This window comes from Acomys russatus, chromosome 25, assembly GCF_903995435.1.
Source record: "Acomys russatus chromosome 25, mAcoRus1.1, whole genome shotgun sequence".
NCBI lineage: Eukaryota > Metazoa > Chordata > Mammalia > Rodentia > Muridae > Acomys > Acomys russatus.
In genome coordinates, this window is record NC_067161.1 from 12,444,450 (window position 1) to 12,460,779 (window position 16,330).

Genomic DNA, 16,330 nt, shown 5'->3' on the forward strand with positions numbered 1-16,330 from the left:
CAGGAGAGCCATGCTGCAGGCAATGGAGACCCGACCCTCACCCTCTGCCTGGCACCCTGGCAGCTGCTAACTTCTCAGCTTGTCCCCTGACCTTCCTGCCTCCAACCCTTTCCTCAGGGAGCAGGGCAGGGCCTTCTCCAGAGGAGGCTTCCCCAGTGACACTACCATCATGGGACACAAGTCATTTCTCCTCAAGCCAAATGATGGTGACAGGGTGTGAACAGCAATCTTGGCCTCCACCCCCTGACGCCAGTACCTTCCCTTCCCTAGTTGTGACTACAAATGTCAGATACTGCCTAATGACCCCCCAGGGGGCGGAGTCCACTGAGAGCATCTGACCACCACCTCAGAGAGAAGTGCCCTCTGTAGTCAGGACCCATCATCCATCCTGCTGTGTGTCCAGGGCTGCCCATATTCAAGGTGGGGCATGCTGGGGCACAAAGGGTTCACAGCACACACCAAAAGACACAGCCAGGGCAGACAGAAGCCACAGGGTCCAACCAGAGCAGGCAGGTCACATGGTAAGGGAAGATGGGGGGGCCCCCCCAGAACCCCTTGCTGCACAAAGTGGGCCCCACTGGGAAGTGGGGAGGGCCAGGCCGTGACCATGAGGTGCTCAGAGGTCAGCCTCCATGCACTTCTCCAACTCCTTGAGTTTCTTCACAAACTCCTGTGCCTCTTTGTTGGTGCGGCCTTCTAGCATCCGCAGCGCAGACCTCACTGTGGATGGATATGCAGGTGGGCGTGCAGAAGGCAGTTCAGGCCAGGCTCACCACCCTCAACCCCATTGACCCTCACTCACCCTGAGCTCTGGGCCTGCGCAGGTGTAGTGTGATGGGCTGCCCGGGTCTCATGCCCCCTCCCACATGTGGCCTTGCGATGCCACTGACGCCGCCCAGGCCGAGGGCTGCTTCCCCAGCAAAGTCATTGGTGGACAGCCAGTCGTGGTCCATAACCGTGAACAGCACACAGGCCCCGCGGCGGCGGCATGCCTCCGCAGGCACAGAGCTGTGGACAGGGCAGTCAGGAGCCTGCTGCAGCCATATGGCGCAGGCGGTGGGGAGGGCACAGCAGGCCAGGCAGGCACTCACAAGTGGAAGAGCTCATCATACACCGGGTGTAATGTCCGGGCTTTGACTTGAGTCCTCTGGCTTCGGACCAGTGGGAAGAGGTGTGGTGGGCCAAGCTCCACAATCACAAAAGGGTCACTCAGGCCTAGAAGATACATTGTGAGCTAAATGTCTCCCAGTCCACCACTGGCGTGTGTGTATGTGTATGTGTGTCTATGTCTGTGTGTGTGTGTGTGTGTGTGTGTGTGTGTATGTATGTGTCTGTGTGTCTTTGTGTGTGTCTGTGTGTGTGTCTCTGTGTGTGTGTTTGTGTGTGTGTGTCTGTGTGTGTTTGTGTGTGTGTGTCTGTGTGTGTCTGTATGTGTGTCTGTGTGTGTGTCTCTGTGTGTGTCTGTGTGTGTCTGTATGTGTGTCTGTGTGTCTCTGTGTGTGTCTTTGTGTGTGTGTCTGTATGTGTGTGTCTCTGTGTGTGTTTGTGTGTGTGTCTGTGTGTGTCTCTGTGTGTGTGTATTGTGTCACCCCACCCATCCACCGCTGCCCTGCCCTGCCTCACCATTGGCATCCAGAGGCAGTAAGTCTGCTGCATGCAGCACCTCCACAGCCAGCCGCTGCTCGGCTGCTTCATAATGACATCGGACAGTCAGGCGCCCAAACCGGTTCTGCTCCAGAGCCCTCTGTGGGAAAGGCCAGTGGAAAAAGCCAGTGAGTGGAGCTGGGTCTCAGAGCGGGCCTGTGGGTCAACAGTGACACACACACACACACACACACCTGCTTGAGCTTGTCCAGGTAAAACTGCTCGATGCACTCTCGGGTGGAGCATTTGTGTAGCCGCAGCTCCTCCTCCAGCCTCTGAAAGGGAAGCTGCCACTAGTAACTCTGGTACCTGGCAGGGCAGTCTTCACAGAGTCACCTGAGCTGCCTCGTGGCCACCTGGTTTGGCCAGCACGAGGATGCCTACTGCAGGACAGCAGGCTGAATGTGTTCTGCAGAAGGCTGAGCTCACCTTGTAGCCGCCATCCCTCAGGTTCTCCAAGGGCAGCCCCTGGCCCTCGGCATGAAAGAAACTGACCAACGCCTACAACAGGGAAAAAAAAAAAAAAAGAGGAGGTTGTCAGAAGGAAGGCTAGCCTGTGCTGAAGACCTGTTGGATAAGGAAGCAAAGCAAAGCCACTTCCCAAATTTGAGGTTCCTCAGACACCCCCAGGAGGCCTAGGACATGCCAGCACCTGAGGCCAGCCAGCTGTGGGAACAGGTATTTGGGCTGTAGGAAAGAAGGGCTGCCAACAGAGCTATGGAGCACCTGGGCAGAGGACCGTCCCTACAGGGGCAGCAGGGAGAGGACTGTGGGGAGACGGACCTGGGAGCTTCTTGTGACCTCACCTCCAGCGTGAAGTGGAAGCGCCCGTAGAAATCAGCAGAGACATCTCGGTTTGCACTCAATGCCTGCAGAATGGCCTGGAGAAGCAGCTCCCAGAGGGCCTCTAGCACCCTGGGGGGGACAACACCTGGGTGACTCCCTGGGCTGGCACCAACACCTGGGTGACTCCCTGGGCCGGCACCAGCCCGCCTACCCCACCCTCGCTGGTACCTGTTCAGGTTCTCCTTCACCAGGGAGTCGTTCAGCAAGGCCAGCTTCTCGTCCAGGTACTTCAGGAGTGGGGCTACAGCCTGCAGGCCACGAGTCCTCAGGACCCAGTCAAGCTGGACTTCAGCCTGCTCCCACCCCAGCCCCACACCACAGCACCTCCCCCCCTCCCCCCCCCCCCAGCATATGCACTCCCCGCTAATCCGCTCCACTCACTTCATCATTCTGAATAGAGTCAGGGGATAGACTGATGTGCTGTACGTACTTCCTGATGTCCGCCACCATCTGAGAGAGGGGTGGTGCTCAGAACAAGAGTGGAGACTCAAGAATAGTCCCTACATTCGCACAGTCCCGGGCCCCACCCCTCTGCCCACCTTGGAAGTCAGGTGTGCTGTCACAGTGTGGGCCTCCCGCTGAAGGTCTTCATCCAGGGCCTGTATGCAGCTGAGCAGGGGGCGGGGGATCACTCCCTCCGGGCCAGCGGCCCCTTCCGACCACGCCAGACCTCTCAGCGCCTGCCCTGAAGCTCTGCGCACCAACTCCACGTTGTTGAGCACCACACAGAGCTGGAAAAGGGGTGCGGTGGGTGGGGCCGCTGGGCAGCTGTTGTAGGAGTGGAGTGGAGGGCAGGGGCGGGGAGGGGCGGGGCGGGGCGGGGGCGGGGCCTCCAGCCACCTGCAGCCGCTCAGCTCACCTGTTCACTCACTGCCTCACCGGCAGCCCCTGGCTGGGTGTCCACCTTCTTCCTCAGCAGTTCCGTGTAGAAGACGGAGGCCTCACACATGTCCTAGGACATGAGATGAGCTGGGAGCTTGGGACCCCGCCCCAACTCCGTGGTCAACTCTCCACAGATTCCCCAGCCCACGTACCTGGCTGAGCTGAGTGCCTAGCCCCTGGGCCTGGGCAGGGTCAGGCCAAGCTAGTCGGACCCAGAGCTCCTGGATGTGACCAAGGCAGAGGCTGGCGGTGGCTGCGGAGCTGCTGTGTTTGGAAGCTGCGTCCACAGGCTCCAGCTACAAAGGCGGAAAGAGGGACCGATGTTGTGGGAGACGGGGCGCGGGGGAGGGGGGGCCCGCAGGAGGAGCCAGCGTCACGTGACTGAACACACAACTCACCGTGTCTACATCCACAGCTCCCTGAAGGCGCCACTTGGCCTGGTCCCGCAGCACCTGCAGCCAGAGCTTCACAGCTGGCAGGAACGGGGTGTGGATGCCAGCCAAGGCTAGGGAGCGGCTGTCCCTGCAGGGAACACTCACTGGCTCAGAGACCATCAAAACTCACACACCATCACCCAGAGGTTTCCAGATTCAGAGCTGAGGCCATAATGGTCCCAGGTAGGGGGGGGGGGACACCCACCGTCCAGGGATGTTGCTCCAGAAGCGCTGGGTGTCTGCCAGAGTCAGATAGAGCTCAAAGAGCCCCGAGGCCACCTCTAGGTTCATCTTGGGGCTCAGCTCCTCTGTCAGTACCCACGCCTCTTCGGCCACCTGCCTCAGACGGTGGGATTAGGCCAGTTCCAAGGTAAGTCTGGGCACCCTCTTTACCGGGGACTTCTCCCCGGTTCCCAGGACCCACAGGCACAGAGGGTAAAGGACTCCCGCCCGCCCCCCCCCCGCCCCCTCACCAGACGTTCCAGCTGCCGGAAGGTAAGGGTGAAGAAGTCCACCTTAAGGATACTGAAACAAAAAACAAAAAAAACAAACAAAACAAAACAACAAAAAAAAACCATGTCTCAGCCACGTTCTCTCAAGCCAGCCCATTCTAGCCTCGTAGCAGTATCCAGGGGAAGAGCCTACCCGTGGAAGAGGCTGGCGTAGACCCCGTAGCAGGACTGCAGGTCCTCATAGACGATGTCTGCAAGCTCAATAAGCCCCACCAGGCGCTGTGGCCCTGGCTGCAAGAAAGCCAGGATTGGGGTGACCTGCGTACCCTCCGCCAAATGCCCTGTGCTTTGGGTCCATGTCATCCAGTTCCACACCTGCTCTCGAGGACTCTTGCTGTTCAGAAGCTGGTCATACCACTCCCGGTTGCCCCGCTGTAGCAGCAGCCAGTAAAGGCAACAGAGTGGATTGAAGGGAAGAGTCGTGTTAAAGGGGGGGGGGGGAAAGTGCTGTGGACGGGAAGGCCTGGCAGGGGCCAAGAAGAATCCAGACACACCTTCAGGGCAGCAGCAATGTCCATGCTGAGCTCGGTCTCAAAGGGACAGATCTCAAAGGCTGGCTGGAAGAGCTGTAGCTTCTCCAGGCACCTGGTGAAGGTAGCCGACTGAGGAGGCCCGCCCCCAGCCCACCAGCCCCCAGCCCCCAGCCCCCAGCCCACCAGCCCCCAGTCCCCAGACTGCCAGCCCCCTGGCCCAGCTGGGCCACACCCACTTCAGCAGCAGCTCCAAGCGGTACACAGCCGTGCTGTTGGTGGCAGGGAAGTAATCTCGGAGCTGGCGCAGCAACCTCAGCCCGAACTCAGAGAAGGCAGAGAAGCTGTCAGCCAGGCTCTCCTCCTGCAGGGAATGGGGTCTTCAGAGTTAGGACAGGAGCAAGGTCCAAGGCAGCTTTGTCCACAGATACTGAAAAACCAGCCCCTTCTCAACTGCCCATTCCACTTTTTTTTTTTTTTTTTTTTTTTTTTTGGTTTTTCGAGACAGGGTTTCTCTGTGTAGCCTTGGCCATCCTGGACTCACTTTGTAGACCAGGCTGGCCTCGAACTCACAGCAATCCACCTGCCTCTGTCTCCTGAGTGCTGGGATTAAAGGCGTGTGCCACCACGCCCGGCTTGCCCATTCCACTTTCAACTGACACCTCACTTCACCTATGAGCCACGGCTCCTTTATATCTCCTGTCCCCTCTGCTCCACACTGCCAGTGCCCACTTGGTCCTGCTGCTCAGACACTTGCCACTTCAGAGGCTTTGCCTTCAGCCCAGTCTGATCTTTGTGGCAGCCTTCCAAGGTTACCCCATTACAGTCATCACCTCCTTATTGCACAGCTCTCTCTCTCTCTCTCTCTCTCTCTCTCTCTCTCTCTCTCTCTCTCTCTCTCTCTCTCTCTCTCACCAACATCACACAGACCTGTAGCCATGTCCATGCGCACCTGCTCCTGGGGCAGTGACGCTGCCTCCTCCCAGTGTGCCTGCACATCTTCCAACAGCCCCAGCAGGTAGCCGTAGTCCAGGGTGCGTGTCTGATGGTGCCGGCTACTGACTTGCCAGTGCCTATAGGAGCCTAAGCTTGTGGTCCCCACTTGCATATCAGGCCCCACCCACAGTTCTGTTTCCCACGCCCTGCCCACTCAGGGCCTTCTCAGGAGGCTCTACCCACAAGACGCCACCGTGTCTACTCACAGCACCGCCAGCTGCAAGGGTGACAGATTGCTTTGGGCTCCATGCAGACAAAGGACTGTGGTCCCAGGCCCGCTGAGCTCACCACGCCAGCTGCTAGAATTGGGCTGGAGAAGGAAGCCAAAGGTGGGCAGAGGCCAGAGAGCCCCTCCACTGCCCCCTCCCATCCCTGCTCTGAGCCCTTACTCTACTAGGCAGCCCAAGGGCACCCACTACCTCCTCCACTCGGTGCTCAAACCGCAGCACGCGGCTGAGGAGCAACAGGTAGGACAGGAAGCCCGAGCGTCCGCGCTGACTCATAGCAGTGTCCCTCTGGAAGGCAGAACCTAAGGTCTGTCATCAGCTCTGCCTAAGCCCGGCAGGCGGGGATGCTGACAGGCAGGGGTGCTGATGTGGTCCCCCCACAGTTTCCCACCTGGGTGGTGATCAGCTTGAGGACCAGGTGGCAGTCTCCCTGCACACGGGAGGCACTGGAGCGGGGTTCCAGTTTAAACCAGCGGTCAGCACCTGCCACAGGCACCTCCTGAGAAGGGCAAGGGTGGGAAGGTGGAATACCTAGGGACCCTTCTCCCTCCCACACAGTCACGGAGGGCTAGAATGCTGTCCAAGACCGGTAAGGACAAAGCAAAACAAACTACCCTCTGGGACCCTGAGGAGAAGTGAATGCTGAATGGATGCCCAGCGTGACCTTCTGCCACTAGTCCCAAGAGAGTAGATTCTTTACAGTAGCATAGGACATTGCCACTGGAGATGCCCAAGAGCCCTGGGGCACCCTTGACCCAGCTGTACCAAGCATCCTGGGGGCACCCACACACATCCCATGGCTTTGTCCCACCCTTCCCCACACACCCGGACAGGGATGTTGAGGCATCCCAGGAAGTCATCGGTATGGTCCTCTGTGGGTCCTGCTGTTCCATTTGCACGGGCCGACTTGACAATCTGTTTGAAGTATCTGGGTACAACAAGGTAGACAGCAGCATGACGTCACTCCTGCTGGTCCTGGAGAGCTACCGACCCCTGTGGCTAAGCTGCAAGCGCAGGTCTAGGGCTCTGACTCCCCACCTCCCCGACCCCATACCTGCTCATGCCCTTCAGGCCAATAACTTCATTCAGCTTCCTGCAAGCCTCTGCCAGGGACACATCATCATCGTGGTCCCTGAAGGTGGAATATGTCTTGAATGGGAGTTCCCAACCCAACTCTTGAGTCCCCACCACCACCGCCGCCACCAACGCCTTTCCAAAATAGAGGGGTCACCCTCCACGCCCTGCAAAGCTTTGGGTCCTCTACCAGATGTCCAGGTGCAGCTGGTCTGTGCTGACATCCTCAATTTCACTGCAGAGAACACAGAGAAATGTCTATGAAACTCCCAGGCTCCAGCTACCCAGCATTGAGATAGGGTGATGTCCAGGAGCAACAGGTAGTAGCCCTAAGTTCCGGTTCTCCACACAGACTCCATGCTGGGCTCACATCCAAACTTCCACTCGCTACCAGCTATGTGGCCGTACAGACGTGACATCTGTCTGTGAGCCTCCTTTTATTCCTTTGGAAAGTGAGTGTGTTACCAGTCCCTCTTAAGAGTTGCCTGGGACAGCAATGGGTGGCCATTATTTGGGGTATGTGGCTATCCACAGGGTAGGAGCCTTACAACAGGAAGTGCTCCTTCCAGACAGGATTCAGGGTGCTGCTCTTGACCTCGGTGACCTGGATACACTTGGCAGGCAGCGGGCTGCTACGCTTGCTGCCCTTGCGGAAGCTGAAGCGCTGTTCCTTCTGCCCACTTGACTCCTGTGGGGCACTTGAAGCCGGCAGGATGCCCAGCATGCAGTACGGGTCGCTGAAGCCTGAAATGGAGCAGGTGCCTCAGCCCTCATGTTTCGCACTCTCCAGGAACAGCTGCCAGGCGCTGTGAGGGGCTGCCAAATACCCACTCACCATTGGGGTCTTTAGCCAGAAGATTCTTGGCACGCATGACGGAGACTTTCAGGGCATATGTGGGGGCCTGCAGATCGAAGGGTACTGAGGATTTCACAGGTCTCGGCATGTCACAGCCTCCCACTTTGCCTGCCACCCTGGCATCCCTCCCCATCTCACAGGGACTGCTGCTGGTCAGCCAGTGCCTGCCTGGGTGGGCATAACCTCACCTTGGCCTTCTTTACACGCATGATGGCCTCCATGTGTTCCTCAGGACTGGTGGCAAACACCTGTGAGTGGTGAGGACAGGTAAACAGGAGCCTGGGGGAGGGCAGGGGGCTGTCCCAGGAGTCTCAAGGACTGTCCACAGGAGTGAATGCGCCCTCTGCCCTAGTCCAGGAGGGGCCGCTGTGCAGCTGATGCTGTGGTTCTGAGCACTCAGAGAAGTGAGCAGGTAAGGTCGTGGCACAAATGAACGAGGGAGGCAGGGACAGGATAAGTCAGAGGACAAACCAGTGCGAAGGAAACATGTCCTGTCTACTACCCACCCCCCTTCTCTGAGTGCCAGTCTGTCCTTTTTAATCATTTGTGTGCTGTCTGTCTTGCATCCTCCGCCCATGTCTAACCAGGTCTCCAACCATTCCCTATGTTCACCAAAGTACAGTGGTGTGTGCATTTTGTGTGTCATCCAGGTGATACTAGCACCAGTGCATGTGTGCCTACGTGTGTGTGCCTGCGTGTGTGTGTGTGTGTGTGTGTGTGTGTGTGTGTGTGTGTGTGTGGGTGTGTGTGTATGTACATGGGTGCACACACATCTCAGTCTTCCCCAGGGTGAGGCAGGGTGGGTGAGGCAGGGTGGGTGGGGCCCGGGTGGGTGGGGCCCTGCTCACCTGCTGAAGGTAGCTTAGCAAGACCTCCTCGTCATCTACCTGGTCCGGGCCCATGGTGCCTGCTCGGTGGAGGACCGTGTACAAGGCCTCCTCATAGACCATCTCCACCTTCCAGAAACAGACCCTGAGTTCCACAGCCACAGCCCAGCGTCTCAGCCCCTGCTCTGCCCTTGTGTGTAACCAGCCCTCAGCCCCAGGCAGCTCCTCCCACGACTGAGTGAGTGCTTCCCCAGCCTTAGCATCTCCCTTCTTGCTCCAATGTCACTACCTGCTGTCACCAATCCTGGAGAAAGGAGTTGCAATCACTCCCTGGGCTTAGACACACCCCCCCCACACACACCAATTACCTCCTCCTGGGTCAGGGCTCTCAGGCCACGGTTGGAGTCCACAGGCTCAGCAGGGGCCGGGGAGCCACTGCGTAAAAGAACCTGCAAGGGTTGGAGTGCCAGGTGAAGGCCTGTGAAGACAGGGGTTGGGGGTGGGGGGTATGGGGAGGTAGGAGTGGGGGACAGGGGGGGATAGCCCTGATTTTGCATCTGAATGGATGGAGGTGCCCCAGGAAGATAAGAGGTTAGAGGTTTGAGTTGGGGTCTCAGATGGAACCAGTAGCCTGTGCTGACTAACAGTCCCTAGGGCCTTCAGAAATGGAGTCCTTACCTCAGGGCATGGCAGGCCCTGTCTGCCATCCCCCTTTTTCAGGATGAGGCGCATGTGGGCAAAGAACTCCACGCCATCTCCAGGTTTCCTGGAAGAAAGCCTGGATCAGAACACGATGCCACGGAGACAGCCGATTAAGGGGACAGCATAGTGACCTTGGCCTTGAGTTCAGACCCTGTTGGTTTCCCTTCCCACACAACTGCATTGGCACCAGACAAGTGTACAAGCCAGCTGGCGGAGGGAGGCCAGGTATGCGTGCCCTGCAGGGTCAGCCCTAGGGTACCCACCAGGCCCCCGTGGGGGGTTCCTGTGAGTCTGCGCTTGCGCTCTCCGGCTCCTGCTCTGTCTTGCGGCGGAAGGATGGGCACACCTGCACCTGCCTGAGCACGCTGCTCTTGATGTCCAGCAGGGTTGACATGGCAGCCACCTGGAAAGAGCACATCTGTTTGTCCACTGCTCTATCACTGCACAGGCTAACAGAGGGTAGCTAAAAGGCCCAGTGGCCTGCCACCACCCTTTCTACATTGTGCTGGGTGTCCCTGGAGGGGCTTTATGGAGTCTGCAGCCACACTGGACAAAATGATGTAATAGCTTTTGTGTCCCTTGTACCGTGGCTTTGGGGTGTGGTGGCAGATACCCTTAGGGGTGGTAGGAGCGCCAGGCACAGAGTTGGTGCCCTATGTGAAAGTACTGCTGGGGTCTCAGTGGAGACAGGTGTGTTCCACATCCAAGGCTAGTGCCCAAGCTGAGCTCTGACCATCTAGGACGGTATGACCCAATGTGTCTGTTTCCTGTCTGTTCACCAATGCCCTTGCCCAACTGGAACCAGGACAGATCCTCCCAGGCCTTCTCCATGGAGGCCAAAACATGGAGGCAGGTCTGTGATTGGCTCTTACACCCATAAGTCCAGGGTAGGGTTGGCAGCTGTACCTGAGGGCAAGATGCCCATAAGGAAGCTGCTTTAGGATCCTTACACAAACCAATATCGCATAAGGGCTCAGTGCCCCCCTCCAAAGAAGAGTTTGCACCCCAGTAATCAGTAAAAAAGAAAACATGAAGCCCATGTGTCTCTTTGAGGAAGGCTGGAAGTTTTTCGGCTGCATTCCAAGCTCTCTGTCAACCAGTCCATCTAATCAGCTGCCCGCCTGTTGCTATGGCAACCAAGCCATCCTGCCGCATCCTGCCAAAGCATCCTGGTTGTCACCTCTAGGAGAATGGCCTTCTAACTGCAAATGGAGTCTAGGCCCAGGCTGACCCTGACTCCATGGCCTCCCTCTAGCATTATACTCTGACCTTGAGGTTTGGGGGTGGAAGGCTAGGGACTGAACACATCTACAGCCCTGGTAGGTGCCTGGGACACCAAGGGATTACAGTGGCAGTTCTGAGACTGAATACCAGAACACCCTTCCACTTGGGGTGGCAGAGAATTCCTGCTTCTCCTGTGCTTGATTAGCCCCCAGACCCGCCTACCTACATTGGGGAGGAAGGTGCTGCTCACATCTGCTCATCACCTTCTGCTTAGTTTACCCTCTAGATCCCGAGTGGAAGGGTAGCGTGGCACCTAGGACTCTGCAGCCTCCTGAGTGCCCTGTTTCCACGACACCACTCACCCCACCCCACGCCCCATCCTGGGTCACACCACCACTCCTGGGCCAGGGCTTTCCCCACGTTACCACAGGGAGGGCCCTTCTCTTTCCTGAGAAAAGCAATCCCACACCCAGGTCGGCCCTGTAACACTGCACCCGCCCCTTGGGGTCCCTATCTTGTTGGCTGCGTTACCAAGATACGCTATGGTTACAGTGTGTGCCTGCCATCCACCAGACACTGGCACCTATCTATCCAGTTTCATTAGTTCTTGCAAAAGGAGACTGTCACTTCCATTCTGTAAGGCGGGAAATGGACTCTACAACAGGGTCTCGGGGGCATCAGGGGGTGCAGAGCTTCTGTCTGCCAGGGAGCCTGTCTGCGGTGAAAGGTCCTCCATCTTCCCTCTATCCCACTATTCCCACTGGCTCAGGCCAGCACTCCTTCTGTGTGCTGCATTCTGACCCCTTTGCTTCAACCCGTTCCTATCTGGTAAGACCCCAGAGCTGCAGATGTGAAGGAGGCCATGCTATTCTGCACCCCGAGGGGAGTACCCCCCAAACCTCCTTCCAGAAGTGGAGGCCCAGTAAGCTTTCACCACACGTAGCCAGTCCTGAGGTCCCGAGTGGTCATGTGTCATAGGCTCAGCTCCCCCCCCCCCCAACTAAAAAGAGAGCCACTCTCCCTGTACACCCAGCCAGGAAAGCAGCCACTTCTTGAGCTGTTGCCAAGGCAACCACCAGCTGCATCTATGTGTGACGGGGGCACGCACGGGGCTCGCAGTCCCAGAGACAAATGTGACGCAGAAGCAAAGTAACCTGACAGTACAGGAGCTAAGGGGTGCACCCCTGCTCTGCCTCAAACAAAGAAGCAGGTGTGGGCTTGGGAACTTGGCCAGGGACCAGCAGGCGGTATCCTGGGACCTAAGGCTCTGCTGTGCAAACACTATATTTTCCTGGGGTGTCCTGAGCTTGTGTTCATCTGTGCCCCCCGACCCTGAGTCTGTTGCTAGGATGAGGCCAACAGCAGTATGTCAGCGCCCAGTCTCCATAAGAGGTGGCTCATGCTGGTGCCCAGAAACAGCTCTGGTCCCCATGGAAACCTCAGCAGCTGTTAACTTCTCTGACCCAACAATCCAGGCCCTGAGAGACACCTGTCAAACAGGCCTCACTGTGCCCAACAAGGGACCTCATCACTCACCTCTACCATCATAAACCTGCATGCGTTTGACTTCTTGCCCAAGGATTTCTAGAAACCTCAGTCTGTAGAGGACAGGAGTGAACTAAGTGCAGAGATGCCCTGAAGGCCCACTTTCCACCCCAGCCTCTCTAGTAGGCACAGCTCAGACACTGTCCTGTAGTTTACTGTCCCTCCTTGGATGGTCTTGGATGTACCCACGGCCCTGCTCACACCCAGTCACTAGGGCCAGAGTCATAGCTCCCAACTGCCCACCAAGCCAAGGAAGGATCAGCCAGCAAGCATTCGCCATATGAACTGGGGGTCGGGGGCTGAGCCAAAGCTACGGGCATCTCATTGCCAGTCTGGGCCTGGACAAGTGGTGCAGAGGTAGGGTTTAATCCAGGACCTTCACCCCAAGCTGTTTGAAGGTCTGGTGGCTGTAAGGTAGAAAATTTAAGGGCAGCTAAGCAGAGGGTTGGGGGGGGGGTGTCTTTCTAGGCTCCTAGCTCATAACAAACACTAGAGTGCTCCTCTGGAAACTGGGACAGATTAATGTGGTAGGATGGCTTCCCGGTGACCTCTTCTTTGGTCTCCTTTGCTTTTTTCCCTCTCTTCCTGGCCAATCCCCACCCAAGTCTTCCTGAATTCTCCACTTCCCCTTCTCAGGTGGCCAAAGACAGGTCATCTGGTCTACCTGAGCTTGGGCGCTCAGCCCTTCCCGGTTCACAGGGAGGGAGCCGGGCATCTGCACTTTGGTGTCAGAGGCCAGCAGCAGGTGGGTGCTCGGCTCTCCACGCCCCACAGATGGGAACTGGTGCACTCTTCCCAGGAGCCTTATCTGCTACTTACCTGTCTCTGTCGAGCTGCTCCTGAGATGCTGCTTTTGGTGGTGGTGGTGGGGGGGGACTGTGGTTACCCTTCCCAGAACTACTGGGGTTTCTCCCCCTGGAAGGCAGGAGGTGTGTGTGTGTGTGTGTGTGTGTATGTGTGTGTGTGTGTGTGTGTGTGTGTGTGTGTGTGTATGTGTGTGTGGTGGGGTGAGTGTGAGAGCTGCTGGCTCTCTCTCTCCCTACCCCCCCCCCCCCCCGTCTCTCTTTGTCTCTGTCTCTCTCTCTGACACACACACACACACACACACACACACACACACACACACACACACACACATACACACACAATCAGACCCCAGACCAAATGGTGGGGCCCATATTCCTGGGCAATCAGGGAGGAACACGGCTCACCCTGGCAGGGGATTTCAGGTTAGTGAGGGCACAGATCTCACGAGGGTCGTAGGAAAGTGGGAGGGACGCCGGGCGCTGTGGGCCGGATTCCTCCCGCTAACTTGGTGGGATGCAACCAGCTAGGAAGGCTTCCGAGAAGCCCCGCGGGGCGTCTCCGAAGTCCCCAGCTCCGCTTCAGTCAGCGGCCTCTACTAGAAAGAGTGGTTATAGTCAGGTGACCCTGCAGCGGCGACCCTGGGAACCGAGGTTGCAGGTGCGCACTCTCTGGGGCGTGAGGTCCGGCCTTTCAACCCTCCCCGGCGGCGTTCTGCAGTGAGGACTCCCTACCCGGGTTCCGCGCGCCCTCTACTGCGCTCAGAGCCTAGAACGCGGGCCGTGCGACCCGCCCCCCTCTGAGCACGCGCTGCCTCAGTTTGCCCAGAGCCTCAGTTTCCCGTTGCCTCTGACGCCAGCAATTCCCGTGCTCCGTTGGGAGTGAAGCGCAGAAGCCAAGGGGCCGGTGCCCAAGGGGTCCGTTGCATCTGTCCGTCTGCTTGGGGTGGAAGGCAGGTTAAGCCCCGACGGCAGTCTGACGACAGCAGGCGGTAGTTACAGCACTCACCGTGGACAGGGATTCGACCACAGGGTCTGGGGTCCTTGCTGGCGTCGCTATCGCACTGGCTGGGGACACCGAGGCACAGCGACCGACCGCTAGCAGCAGCGCGCGCTGGAGACTGAGCACTGCAGAGCGGGCGCGGCGGGCGGGGGGCGCGGGCGGGCGGAGGCGGGGCCTGGCCTCGTTTGCTGGTCAGAGGTTCCAGCCCTGCCCGCCCCTACCCTGCGTTTCTGGGGTCCGGAGGAGGGGTCCTTGCCCGCCAGGTGCGGGCTAGAGAAAGACCCTGTTCTGGGCGCCGGGTTCAGTAACCCACAGGTGGGTGCAGACAGGGGCGCTGCGTTGGATCTCGCTTAGCTGTGCTAGCCCCCCCTCCTGCCCCAAGGGAGGAGGCTGTCGCGGGGTCTCCTTCCCAGGGCTGCAGGGAAGCTACAGTCACCCAAAGGAAACACGAAGTGCCTGGGTTTCTTGAAGTGCTGCTGTACAGCCATATCCAAAGCCGACCCTCTCACCAGAGCTGTGCTTCTCAGTATGGCATGGAGCTGCTCTCTTCCAGGGAAGTCAGCTCTGGCATTAACCTGGGACATCTCATGACGTCACTGTTATCTGTGAAGGCTGGAATTAAGCCACAGAAGCGGGATCCTTGTGTTCCCAGCCCACTTCTTCCCCAGGCCCCCTCCTCACTTCAACCTCCACCACTTGAGCAGAGTGATGGTCACCTGGAGGTTTGTTAAATGTGCTAGCTCTGAGCCGGGTGTCGTGGTGCATGCCTTTAATCCCAGCACTCGGGAGGCAGAGGCAGGAGGATCCCTGTGAATTCAAGGCCAGCCTGGTCTACAAAGTGAATCTAGGACAGCCAAGGCTACACAAAGAGACCCTGTCTCAAAAAACAAAACAAACAAGTACTAGCTCTGAAACTAGGGCAGAGAGCGCGTTTCTGACAGAGTTTCTACTACAGTGCTACCTCAGCATCCATGGAGAACTTCCGAGTTGTTCTTGGTTGTTCCAGGGCCCCTGAGGACCAATGCTGACTTCGATGGGATACCACTGGTCACATTGCTTCCGGGTTGTCCCACTTTGGTGTTTATCCCAAAGGTCTCGGCCTTTCTCTCTCTCTCTCTCTCTCTCTCTCTCTCTCTCTCTCTCTCTCTCTCTCTCTCTCTCTCTCTCTCTCTCTCTCTCTCTCTCTCTCACACACACACACACACACACACACACACATCTGTTTGTTTGTAGACAGGGTTTTTCTGTGTAGTCCTGCCTGTCCTGGAACTATGTAGACCAGGCTAGCCTTGAACATAGAGAGTCACCTGTCTCTGCCTCCGTAGTGCTGGGATTAAAGGCGAGCTCCACTACCTCCCTACTCAGAGGTCTCATTATTATGGGAAAGACTTGACCCATGTGAAGACCAGGCATGCAGGTCTGAAAATCCTCTACCTCAGATTGTAGCAAAGACCATCTCCTCTGCTGAGACAAAGCTGGAACGGGCCTTCAAAAGGGTGCTGGGCAGGGGCCGTGTTCCTCATTACTGGGAATCTGGGAGCAAACATCTGGGAGGCAACAGCCTGGCCATAGTCCTTCATCCCAGGGATCAGTGAGGTGGATGTGGCCACCTCTCTGTATCCCAGTTCACATCCTACATCCATCACTCTGATGTATTTATGTATGTATGTATGTATATATTTAAATATTTACTTATTTATTTTATGTATATGTGTGCTCTGTTTTCATGCACAACAGAAGAATCAGATTCCATTACAGATGGTTATGAGCCACCATGTGGGTGCTGGGAATTGAACTCAGGACCTCTGGAAGAGCAGCCAGTGCTCTTAACTGCTGAGCCACCTCCCCAGCCCCCACCCATCACCATGAGGACAGGAGACAACAGAATATTGTCCTGCAGAATGCTCAGTTCCCAGAGTCAACCTCCAGTTTGGCCAGGCAAAAGAAATAAAAGATGAACCCACTCAGGGCGTGTTGGTGCATGCCTTTAATCCCAGCACTTGGGAGGTAGAGGCACTCGGATCGCTGTGAGTTGGAGGCCAGCCTGGTCTACAAAATGTGTCCAGGCAGCGGACAGCGAAGGTTACCCAGAGAAGCCCTGTCTCGAAAAACCAAAACCAAAAACCAAAAACAAAAAAAAAAAAAAAAAAAAAAAAAAAGACAAATCTACTGTCAGGACAAAGATGTCAGATGGGCAAGGGAGGGGTCCCGGGCTCTGTGCCCTATACTGTCCCTCTATAGGGGATAGAAGTTGGAGTGAGGCCGCTGACCCTTTTTTCTCCCAG

General features: G+C 57.3%; 1 protein-coding gene across 1 annotated transcript; it reads right to left on the minus strand.

Annotated features, from left to right (window-relative positions):
* Nucleotides 1-409: 409 nt before the first annotated feature.
* On the minus strand, nucleotides 410-14,190 carry Baiap3 (BAI1 associated protein 3). Its single transcript, XM_051167941.1, has 34 exons — nucleotides 14,052-14,190; nucleotides 9,734-9,873; nucleotides 9,447-9,534; nucleotides 9,137-9,217; nucleotides 8,790-8,897; nucleotides 8,130-8,189; nucleotides 7,921-7,987; nucleotides 7,634-7,829; nucleotides 7,276-7,320; nucleotides 7,066-7,143; nucleotides 6,837-6,939; nucleotides 6,403-6,510; nucleotides 6,204-6,299; nucleotides 5,991-6,094; nucleotides 5,741-5,861; nucleotides 5,028-5,152; nucleotides 4,813-4,903; nucleotides 4,634-4,690; nucleotides 4,452-4,549; nucleotides 4,280-4,331; nucleotides 4,012-4,142; nucleotides 3,771-3,894; nucleotides 3,525-3,668; nucleotides 3,350-3,442; nucleotides 3,030-3,221; nucleotides 2,872-2,940; nucleotides 2,659-2,738; nucleotides 2,451-2,559; nucleotides 2,074-2,145; nucleotides 1,839-1,919; nucleotides 1,624-1,744; nucleotides 1,092-1,215; nucleotides 803-1,008; nucleotides 410-720 (listed from the first exon to the last, which is right to left on the minus strand). Exons 2-34 carry the CDS (start codon nucleotides 9,862-9,864, stop codon nucleotides 617-619), a joined length of 3,459 nt encoding a protein of 1,152 aa, XP_051023898.1. The 5' UTR covers nucleotides 9,865-9,873; nucleotides 14,052-14,190; the 3' UTR covers nucleotides 410-616.
* Between the last annotated feature and the right edge of the window lie 2,140 nt (nucleotides 14,191-16,330).